Raw genomic sequence first — 12,171 nt, 5'->3', positions numbered from 1 at the left:
ACTGTCCTTGCCTGAAGGAATATCAGGCGTATTGGAAACGTTTGACCTAACAATAAGGGAGGGTGTTGCAGGGAACAAAGGTTCTCTGTGACTTGACAGCTGCTATTAAAAAGTGACACCAGGAAGAGCCTGACTCTGGCCTCAGCTGCCTGAAGTTGCTACAGCCTTCTCTAGTGTTACCAGAGGAATTTGCACTGCTCTTGTGTTAGCAGATAGAGGCTACTGATGGATGGCTAACCAGGTCCTCATTGTGCTCTGGGAAATCAATTTCTGACCTCTCAGTACAATCTTCTGAATGATTGGCTTTCCTAATGGCCAGTATTTTAAGGTTCTAACTATGTACAGGGTACCTTGCTTAACTCAAAGAAGTTCTAAGAAGCATGAACTATGCTGTGGATATATCAGATCTAGTTGGAAGTATGTATTGGGCTTTAACTGGAACTCTAACCTATTTTACTTTCTCTTGAAGCTCGGAGGCTGAGAATAAAGCCATAGTTAACAAGTTATCCTCCTATTTCAAGGACTTGCATGGAGGGGGGGCCTTAAATTGGTTTTGCACGTTTCGCCCATACCTTATCTCCAGGAAGTAAAAGTGTGGAGAGTTAAGGGTTCTAAGACAAGGATGTTTTTGGAGAGAACTGTTAGTATGTGGTGTGTTCCGTGTATTTCCCCATCTCCACACACAGCTTCTGGAGAGGAGGATACTTCTCTTAAGTCCCTTTCAGTGAAGACAAATGAGGGGGTATAGCTCAGTGGTATAGCATTTGACTGCAGTGAAGACAAATGATAGGGGAGGCTTTAGTCGAATCATTCTGAGAACTTGACATGTATCCCCTGGTGTTCGGTATAGCATGAGCAATAGTATATGAATCTGTGGGTCCCTAGCAGAGCAGAAAAGAACAGGACTACATAGTTAGGAATCTGCACTTCAGAAGACAGTAGTGTTTCTTTGAGCTTCTGGATGGAACCAGGTTAAAACCTTCTAAAGAGGGACACTGTGCATGACTACCTGGAAGATGAGATGCTCTAATTTGCCACAGGTAGTAAAAGTAGAGCGCTGTACTCTGGTCTGACTTTCATCTCAGGCTCTTTCCACTCCACCACACTGCCTCCCCAGAGGCCCTGCATGCTAGGACATGGTGGTGGGATGAAGCTGCATGAGCTCAGCAGACACTCCTAGCCCGCCGAGAACCTGGCATCCACGGCGCTCACTGGCGACCCCAGCTCTTCCGTCCCTCTGATCTGCTTTCTCATGCCACCCCCCTAAATTCACTCTGAAAGGTTTCTTTTTTTCCCATGACCCTCCAGAGCCCCATCTAAAGTGGGCACTGGGATATGCCCTCCTTAAATTATCCCTGTGCTTATACTTTCTGTTGAGAAATGGGCTTTAGAGATGTTAAATCAGTTGCCCCAGGTAGAAAGTGGAAATGGCATCTGGGTTTGAATTTCAGGTTTCTCAGACTCTGGTGCCCATACACATCTTCTTTTCCTTGTGCTGCCTCCAGCAAAGGCTTTATAAGAAAATGAGCCCTTATGAAACCTCCTATTTCAGTTTATTTTATCATGATTTTAAAAAATTTTACAAGTTTTGTGGATAGAATTAAGAATAGGAAAATACTGACTTGAAATGGAAGGGAGCAGAGAACCACAGAATTCTGTATCTAGAATATTTCATGATGTGGATTCTGTATATAATGTGCGGGAAGAAGGTTGAGCTGAACTAGATGTTAATAAAAGAAAATCTCCCTTTCCTTTCTGTACCCCATGTTTTTAGAGGACTTTTGAGACTCTCCTGAGAATGGCACTATGCTTAGAAATGCCCTTTCATTTGTTTATAACTCCCCAATAGCACCTTAGATCTAGCCTCCCGTTCTTTTTATATGCAAGGGGGCAGTAAACTTAACCAGTGTGCTAGGTTTACAGAGTTTTCACAAATCTCCTGTAAATTACCCATCCCATTGTGAAGACCAGGCACCGCTCTGTGGCAGTGCTTGGGAACTACACTTTCACCGGTAGCAGGGGATTAGGAGAAAGTGGGCTTTCACTCCTGCCCCCTAAATGCAGAAGTGGCCTCAGCTCATTCTCTTTCCTGTCCTTCCCCCTTCTTTTCTTCCTTAAGGCAGCTTCTTTGAATGGGAAGATAGTGAGCTGGCAGTTCTCTTAGGCCGAGCAGAATTCCTCTTGTGCAATCTAGTGGCGTATAATCAGGAATACTATTCCTGCCATCACAGCGTAATGCTCTTGACATTAGTAAGGGTTTTTGACAACCTTACCCAGACCAGATTTTATCAACGGGAAATTGACTCCTGTCTGAATGGAGGTAGCTTCCTAATCCTAAGCTTTTCTCCATAAATCTTAACAACCTTAAGGAGACTTATGTCCATTTGCCCTTCGTACTACCTGGCAGGCATCCTCCCTTTGAAAGCAGGCATTCCCTTTGTTTCTGGCCAGGGTCCTCCATGCATCCTTTCCTGTGATACCAAGAAAGCAAAGTACTTTCTCTCTGCTCTTCTTCCCCTTTCAGTGTGTTCTCTACTGCCTTCTATTATGCGATATTGTGCCTACTATTTTTTTTTTCTTGCTTTCTGCTATAGAATATCCTTTCTGGACTATGGTTGGCAACTTCTTCAGTTTCAGGATGGAGACTGTTTTCTGGCAAATTGCTGGACTGTGTTTATAAGTGAATGTGCACATAGTTCCTGTACATGACTGCAGTCTTTAAGCCCCCTAAATTTTGTTGCCCTCTGAACTAGCATGATATAGACATTTCTTGCTGTTGCAGTTTCTTGGCCAGTGTATTTCCACTCCCTGCTCCCCAAACCCCTAATCGCAGCACTGGATGTAGTGTAACAAGCAGTAGGGCTCTGTGAACGTTGGGCCTTGTCCCCATGATGCTCTGTAAATACTTGTCAACCAAACTAATGAAATCAGGAGAGCAAGAGCAATTGGCTGAGGATTTCAAGTGGTGAAAAATAAGGCTTCTTTTGGTGAACAGTATGGATCAAACTAGAGGCTTTGCATGCTGTGTAAAGAAAGCACTGAATCCTGTAAACAGCAGGGAACCATTAAATTTATGTATCTTCTAGAGGTCTAATTTGTATATATTACAAAAAATGTACACATCTTGTGTACAGCTTGATGAATTTTTACTTACATGATTATCTGTGTAATTACTGCTCAGATTCCAGGAAAAATCTCTAAAACCCCAGATAAGGAGATTTTATCTTGATTCACATTTAGATGCCAAGTGCCATGGTTGGTCTGTAGTATAACCAGGATTGGAATTATTACAGCTGTTCTCAGGATTAAGAAGTCTTTATACTTGAATGAAAACACTAACTCATACCATCTAATTGTGTGACAAAAATAATACAGTGTGGTTAACGTTTTTCAGTCATCAGCATGTCTTGGCACTTTATAGACACTACTTGAAATTATCTGGCCCAGGAGGGTTTGTTACTGTCCTGTTTTACAGATGTTAAAGGTTAGTAAGGTAAAGTAATTTGTCTCAGGTTCTACAACTAGAAAGTAGCAAATCTAGGACTGTCCATCACCAGAGACTGATTTCTTGTTGGTAATTTGCTGCCTTAAATATCTGGTACCTAGGTTTAAGTAACAGAAACGTATGTCTTTGCGGCGGGAGCTGATGATTATATTTGCTAACTGCAATGAAGAATGCTCTTTTTAGGCACATTCTGATCTGTGGCTTACAGGCGTTATGAGAGAAGGGGGTCTTGGATTCTTTGTCAGTCAGGCCCTGGAGCATTGTTATTTGGATAGATTTTTTGAGGGAGGAAGATGCTTTCTAGCTTCCTAAAATCAATATATAGCAACAAAATGATGGTCCCTACAGACACATTTTGAAAGCAGGACACAATGAAGATGATATATGGACCTAAATATCCAGAAATTCCAGCAATTAGTTTGTCTTAAAAATGTCAGTGGAATAAGTGTGTGCCCGTGTTAGTCAGCAAAATGGCAAAATTCTTACAACATTAAGATTATGTTGGGGTAGGAGGGCACCGGGGCTCAGTGGGTTAAGCCTCTGCTTTCAGCTCAGGTCATGATCTCCGGGTCCTGGGATTGAGCCCCACGTCAGACTCTCTGCGCAGCAGGGAGCCCGCTTCCTCCTCTCTTCTCTCTGCCTGCCTCTCTGCCTACTTGTGATCTCTCTCTATCAAATAAATAAATAAGATCTTAAAAAAAAAAAAAAGATCATGTTTCAAGAGCTAAAGGGACAAAGAAAATGTGAAACTTCCATAGCCTCTAAAAGGAAAAATAATTTATTTTAATGGCCCTCAAAGTTGCTTAAACCCAATAATTGTCTATATATGTTAATGTCTTAGTTCTGACTCACAGTACAAAAAAAAAAAGTCACATCAAACAAATTTGTTATCATGCATAACTACAATATATTTAGTATCTGTTCAGTTTTTTCAGATAAAGTGAGAGGGTCAGTGCAGGACATTTTAGCACATTTAGGTATAAACTGGGAGTAGTCAATGAATTTCAGGTTTTACAAGATGAAAGCATGCCAGGAGGTAAACTAATCTTAAAAAGATATAAACAATATGGTTATCTGACTTGCTTGGGGGAAAGACTACAGTTTTAAGTTTTTTAGAATACTCTGTACAAAGATAATATTGCCAGTTGTACCACTTTTTGAAGAGATGTGGGTACCAAAAAAGAAGTTCAGTATTGCTTTGGTATCTGTTAATTTTTAAGGATGGGGTGGTGATGGAATGGTTTTCTACTCAAAAAGCTGCTCCTGTTGTAAATACTTCTTTTATAGACTTTGTTTAAAAAATCGCGCATTTCAGTGAAACCATCCAAAAGGAAATAGGATTATGGATACTGAATTCTGTGATTAAAGTTAATCCTAAAATATAAATAAAATGTGGAAAGTGGCCTTCAAACATAAAATTTATCAAGTCATAGTAGCAAGGAGATCAGTATCCTCTCCCCAGTTCCCCATCCAGGGGTTTCTTTACTGTCTTGTTCAGAGTGCCTACTTCTGAGTAGCTTTATGGTGTTTGTGATACATGCTGGGGGAGGAGGGAATGCTGTGTCCCTGGAGCCAGCAGGTCCAGTTGCTAGGAAGCCTTGCCTGAAGAATGGTTGAATCCTTTTAGCTCTGGTTCTCAGCATCAAGCTGCCTTCCTCTAAGTCATTCCCTTGCATTTGGTAATGAGCCAGTGGGAAAGTAGGCTTTGAGGAAGCCAGTCAAGAGGGGAGAGCATAGGAGATGCTCAGAACAAAAGAAGGATGATGTCAGTGTCCCAGTTAGTGCCCTTCTGTCAGAAGCGGGAATAAGTTCTCTCAGATTCTTATTTTTGCCATTGTTTTCTTTTTAAAACCTTTAAAGAAATTGTGAAGTGTAATACACAAACATTTTTAACTGGCTCACTGAGATTCTTCCCATCTTAATCTGATGCCTTAACTGTCCTTTCCTCTGGTGATGATTGCAGAAGATAACAGTTTGGAGGCTTTGCTAACCAAAGAAGACAGAGATAGAAGTTGAGATGAAAAAACCCACAAAAATATCAGTGAAAGAATAAGTTTGAGATCCCTACCAAAAAAAATTTCTGAAATCCCATTTCCTTATAATACCCAAGGCAGCTGAATGGGAAAAAGACAGGATGTGAGGAAAAAGGGGAGAAATGAACACGAGGCATGGAATCTTCCAGATCCCTATTTGTTGTCTCCGTTTATTTCATACTGCTTTGTTTTCAAGACTGATGCTTACAACTGGGTTGCAAATAGACCTGGGTAATAACTGACTATTTTTCTAGTTTTGGAAGAACATGAGATCTAGATATATATTATTTTGGGTATATATAATTATGAAAAAACTGTAGTAAGTCTTTGGCAGTCTTCTTGCATATATCAGATAGGAAAATTCAGAGATATTTAGTACCTTTTCTCTACTTGGAAGCTCTGAATAGATTTCATTGGGTGGGAAGCCAACATAGTAGGATAAACCTTAATACAATGCAGATTTCATTGTTAACTCTGGATAAGTGGGATTTGATAAAGTTACATTAGTACTTGGATAGGCAAGTAAACATAAATTTAAAACAAAGATTATTTTTCTTACAGTCCTATTTTGTAACGGATTATGACCCAACCATTGAAGATTCCTACACAAAGCAGTGTGTGATAGACGACAGAGCAGCCCGGCTAGATAGTAAGTGATCTGCCTTTATTTGATAGTTTGATAGCCTGTTTTTAAAACGTAAGCTTGGGCATTTTGCCAGTTGCACACTACAATGGAAATATCGTAGGTGGTGTTGAACACAAGCCCACCTCCTTCATTAGTTTTGATTGATGCATCAGCATTTTAGGATATTTAAATATTTCTCAGTAAATGTAATATAAAACAGTAATTGTGTTGACCTTGTGCTGGTGAAATTAATCTTGTCATTGTAGCTTGTTGAAGTTGTATTTTGGGGGATATTCGGGAAAAAAAACATGAAGTTTCAGCTCTTCCTGCTTTCCTGCAAATGTTAAAATGGGTGAAGTAAATATAGAAAAGATTGAATATTTGTTAACTTGCTTAGAATTTTTAGCACAGAGGCAGCAGCAAATAGGGTTTTGTGCTTGGTCACGCACTCCCAAGTCTACACAAAAGATAGCCCTGTTCTTTTAATTGACATGATTCTTTCATTCCCAGAGATCAAGAAGTACATTAGCACCTGCACTTTAAGTGTGGTGTTTGTGGGGAGTAGACCAAGATTTCTTTCGTGAATTTACAGGTATCTTTTTCAGTTCTTTCCGTGGAGGAGATTAAAACATTCAAGTGACTTCAGAGGTGATCTGACTCCATCTGCCTAGATGTATTTGGTATTTTTAACCTTGTAATTGGTATGCTAATGTATTCTAGCTATAAAATCAACCCGTACTGATGAAGATGACTCTGAAGCTGTCTGCTGTGAGATGTGTTTGTTTCTAGTTTCAGGAATAGAGCACTTTGAGGAGAATTCCATGTCTTTATTACACTATGTATGATGTGCTCTGAAGGACCCACATTAATTAGGCCTGCTCTTGTGGGGAAGCCATGTATGAGATGAGAACATGAACACGGTTACATGTATTGTTTTCTCTTTAGTTCTGGATACAGCAGGACAAGAAGAGTTCGGAGCTATGAGAGAACAGTATATGAGAACTGGCGAGGGTTTCCTGTTGGTCTTTTCAGTCACAGATCGAGGCAGGTTTGTACCAGTATTAAAATACAGATCTTCTGTTCATGCCTAGATCACTATTTTATTGAATTTGGACTTCTTGTTTTTAGAGAAAAAGATAAAGTAATGAGATACTAAATGGGGTGTGAGACTAGCCACGTTCTGATATTTGAGCAAATTGATTTGTCTGTTTCTGTTTTAGTTTCGAAGAAATCTATAAGTTTCAAAGACAGATTCTCAGAGTGAAGGATCGTGATGAGTTTCCAATGATTTTAATTGGTAATAAAGCAGATCTGGATCATCAAAGACAGGTGAGAAGGAATGTTGCTGCTGGGAATCCCATTGTTGATAATCACAAAAAGATGAATTGGTGAATAGATGTGTTTCATGAAACTACTGAAAGTGCCATGATCAGAAAACCTGCTGACCGTGGCACACTAGATCTGGGGATATCGAATTCTCAGACACATTTACACAGAACTTCAGTGGACCCTGTAAACCTGTGAGTATTTGTACTAGCTCCATTCACATGTTATAATTTCTTGGATAATCTCCAAAACTCTAATTCAGTTAGGTCATCTTAAAGCTACCCTTATTACAGACCAAGTTTTTTCAGTGTTAATGCTAAATTACTTTCATTTAGAGAATAGCTTTGGCCTGAATGACAATATTTGGGTTTTCCCTGAGTTCCATCAGTGACGGAATATTCTGTTCATTCTTTGCACTGGCAGAATCTAACACCATAACCTCTAAGGGAAGAAGATTTTTAGTATTTAGTTGTAGGCTAGATTATACTCACTTGTATTTCACATTTAATTTTTAAAATTTGGAGTATATATTATCCACTCATATTTTTGTGGGTGAGCAGAACAAGGTCAGATGTAAATTAGTGCAGGTTCTTCCGTCACTTGGGGTTTCTTTTTGTATCTTTTTATTTCATTTCAGGGTTTAGCCTCTAAACAATTACATCTGGAAATGTAATTGTTTAAGTTGTTTCTTAATTTTTGCTGGTATTTAAATTGTCTTCTGTTTTTATATAGCTTTGTGTTACTTGTTAAGATTTTGTTTGAAAAGTGCAAACATTAGGAAAAATGGGATGAGAACACCTCTGAGGGCAGCCTTCCATTTTGTAGTTAACTGTAATTTAATACAAATCTTTGTGTGCTCTATTTGTAAAATTTTGTTGAAGGTATACCAGGTTTAAATGTGGGCTTAAGAGAATATTATTGTTCCAATGCTAAAATTTAGAAATGTTTTCTGGTGGGGCGCCTGGGTGGCTCAGTGGATTAAGCCGCTGCCTTCGGCTCAGGTCATGATCTCAGTGTCCTGGGATCGAGCCCCGCATCAGGCTCTTTGCTCAGCGGGAGCCTGCTTCTCTCTCTCTCTCTCTGCCTGACTCTCCGCCTACTTGTGATTTCTCTCTCTGTCAAATAAATAAATAAAATCTTTAAAAAAAAAATAAAAAAAAAATAAAAAAAAAAAGAAATGTTTTCTGGTGATATTTGATGTAGAATAAATTTTACTAGTAGGTCTTTTTAAAATCTGTATTATCATCAGGTTAAGGTGAAAAAAAATTTTTTTTAAAGATTTTATTTATTTATTTGACATAGATCATGAGTATACAGAGAGGGAGGCAGAGAGAGAGTGGGGGAAGCAGGCTCACCACTGAGCAGAGAGCCCGATGCGGGGCTCGATCCCAGGACCCTGGGATCATGACCTGAGCGGAAGGCAGAGGCCTTAACCCACTGAGCCACCCAGGCACCCCTAAGGTGAAAAAATTTGATCTTCACTTCAAACCAGTATAAACTTTTTGAAATAATTTAGAATATGGCATTGTTCACATCTTAAACCTTAAGAGTAGATAGGCCGTCTATTTTTGAATTTTTTTATTTTTAGGGTCATTTCCTTCAGGGTTTCTGAACCTAACTGTATTTATTAAAAGTTGCCAGTAGAATCTGTCTGCTGATCTTCTCAGTCCTTTCTAGTACTAGAAACACTTTTATATGTCACTGGATCTGGGAGTAATTGGGAAGTAGCTTTGCCACGAGCAAGAGGCTCCCCTCCCTCCCTCTTCTACCCGGCCCCTGAGTGCTTTCTGCCCTGATGATGGGAAAGGTTTTTCTCACCTTTCGGTGGTTGTACGTAGCTCCAGTAATAGAATAGATGGGAGGACTGGGGTGAGTTGGAGGTCTCCTGTAGTGTAGGTGGTGATAGGCCAGGAAGTGTGGGGAAGCCCATGTCCCCCAGACCAAACAGGCCCTGCCGTGATGGTCCTAGGGCAGAGTTACTTCTAAGTCACCTCTATACTGAAGATGCCATGTTTGTGCCACAGTTTCCTATGTCTGCAGATTATCAACATATTATGGCACTTCGACTTTGTTTCACACAGTGGGCTTATAAAATTTTTCATCTAAGGTTTTTTCCTTTTAATAAGAAGAGAAAAGATTCTCAGAGTAAAACAAAAAACAAAGGTGGTGAGAAGGAACAATGTAGGGAATGGTAAGTTTCATATTTCCATCACCCTGAAGATAGCAGTTGGCCTGGAGTAAGTTCTTCTATATTCATTTCTCTGCTTTAAACTGTATACACGATAAATTATGTATACATTGAAAGCTCAAGCGTGTGTATCCAAGAGAGAAGAGCAAGTAGCTGAGATCTGACTGCTTAATTTTCACTCATTCCTATAGATTCTGCTCTCTGAAGGATAGGCCCTGAGAAAAACTGGATTTCTGGCTTCTGCTTCATCTCCTCTTCACCCTTGCACTCAGGCACAGCTCCTGCACTTACGGGAGCCTTGGGTGCTGGCTGGCTGCAAATCCTACCGCCTTTCCCTCATCCCATTCATTTCCCACTTGTTTGCATGATTCTTACTCACTTTCTCATTCTTAAACTGACAGCACTTTCTTCTCCTTCCTCACTCACAGCTGATGATGAGTAATATTTTCCTATTTCACTGAGACATTTCTGCACATTTCTACCTCCACATGTACTAACCTAAGTACACATGTACCCCATCAATTCTGCCTTCCCCCATTTAGGTGGGTAAACTGTTCACCTATCTGTGCCCGTCCTCTCTAGTAGGCACTGGGTCCCCTTCCAGTTTTTCCCATTTCTTTGCCTCATGATCGTTCCCACCAGTTTGGCTCTCCTCTTTAAAACAATCTGTAACTACAGCAAAAGCTTGTTCTTAATCTCACATTCTTCTCTGTGTACCTTTCTGCTGCTTCTTGTCACACAGAACTCCTTGAAAGTGTTATCTACACTTGCTCTCTCTCCTCTCTTTCCTGCCATTCTTGCTTGTCCTGACCCCAAGGCATGCAGTGCCCGAGTCAAGGTCACAATTTACGCAGATGTCAGTAACATTTGACACAGTTACTCACACGCTCATTTTTGAAACACTGTGTTTACTTAGCTCTGGGACAGTGGAACCTATGCCTCTTCCTTCTCCCTTTGCTCAGCTTCCCTTCTCTCTCTCTGGTGTCTTAGGGCTCAGGTACACCCTCTTCTAAGGCTCTGGGTGTATAAAGACCATCATGCTTCACTTTCCAGCCTTTGAGGGCCGTACACAGCACATTTGAAATTAAGGCGCTATGCTAAAGGTTTTTTTTACCTTTGTAAAGTCTTTTCAGAAGTAAAGGTGTTGTCCAGAATGTCTTGGCACCTTGCCTTGCTTTACCAACACCCTGGACAGGCCACAGGGATCCCATAAAGATTTCTTTCCCCTGTTCAGAAATGCTTACTTTTTTGGTCATCACCCCTAAAACATTTTTACTCAGGAACCAGTCTGACTTGCTAAGTTAATGAACCAGTTCATTGTTTTCTGCCTTTGTCTTAGACACAATCATTTGTGGACTTTTTCTAGTTTCTAGCTAGGTAACAAATGCCAGTTCTCCATGTTTTTGGAATCAGTGGGTCAGCCCTGGGCATTCTTCCTACTGGTTCCTGAAATTCTGAACCCATCTGGGAAGGGAGATCAGCCAGAAGAGATTTTGGTTACTTTCTTCTGGCTTCTGTATCTCTAGATTTGGCTTCTTCCTTCCATCCATCCATCCATCCAATATTTATTGAACCCTTTTTCTAGACATTAATGACAGAGCAACAGAAAGAACAAAGTCACTGAAATTTACATTAAATAAAAAGAGTTTGGTTAATGTTACCACGCACCTAGCCCCTTAGAGATACTTTGATCATTTTGTTTATCCTTTCAGAGATGTAGGAAGAAAACATAAGTAAATGACTTGTTTGTGCTTACTAAAATGTTAAAGTGGGTAAATATGATAGCACACTGAATCTGAAATTTAATACAGCAGTACGTGGGCTTGGATTGTTGACTTGGTGCTATCTCTAGTTTCAGGTTCCTTGTCCTGACTCAGCCCTGTGTAGAAACAGACTGTTTTGCTTTTTTGTTGTTGTTGTTTTGTTTGTTTTGTTTGCTTTTCCTCTGTCTTCTCTCCCAGCTTACCTTAGCTTCCCCATCTCCTTTCCCCCTTGTTAGGTGCTAGTGGCTTTCTGTTAATGTGAGAAGGGAACCCATTATACTTACAATAATATCTAAGTGTTCTAACCCCCAATCTGTTTGTTAGTACCTTGACCATAGTATGCCCCTGTAAGCCTCCTAGGAAAAAGACATCGCTGAAACCCCCAGTGGTATTAAGGTCTCTTCTTGCCTTATCTGTTTGTACCTTGTCTGCATCTAAAAGATTTGTAAACCATTGAGTGTAAGTAGCCTGAGGGCTTCTCAGTTTTCACCATTTAGTTTTGTTCATGCTTTGTCCTTAGCACATACAACAAAGGTATGTACTCAATAGATATTTGCTGAATGAATGATTCAAGGCATCAGTGAATCAAACCATGTATTAATTTGATGATTCTTTCTATACAATCGATATTTTTGAAAATAAAACAAAAACACGTTTTGCTTCTGCAGACTTAGGTTATTTATTAACTAGACACATCTATGTGAGCATTGCACATGTTTTGGTCTATTCCT

The 12,171-nt window shown here is 40.0% G+C and overlaps 1 protein-coding gene across 2 annotated transcripts in view; it reads left to right on the top strand.

The window, feature by feature from the left end:
• RRAS2 (RAS related 2) overlaps positions 1-12,171 on the top strand; it is a 72,544-nt gene that overhangs the window by 49,563 nt on the left and 10,810 nt on the right. For both annotated transcript variants that reach the window (XM_082683210.1, XM_082683209.1), the window contains exons 2-4: positions 6,100-6,187; positions 7,109-7,211; positions 7,384-7,492. In XM_082683210.1, coding sequence (XP_082539336.1) covers positions 6,100-6,187; positions 7,109-7,211; positions 7,384-7,492 — 300 coding nt within the window. The remainder of the gene's footprint in view (positions 1-6,099; positions 6,188-7,108; positions 7,212-7,383; positions 7,493-12,171) is intronic.

Source organism: Mustela nivalis (genome assembly GCF_964662115.1).
Source record: "Mustela nivalis genome assembly, chromosome: 9".
Classification (NCBI taxonomy): domain Eukaryota; kingdom Metazoa; phylum Chordata; class Mammalia; order Carnivora; family Mustelidae; genus Mustela; species Mustela nivalis.
This window is presented reverse-complemented; position numbering and strand designations above follow the sequence as displayed.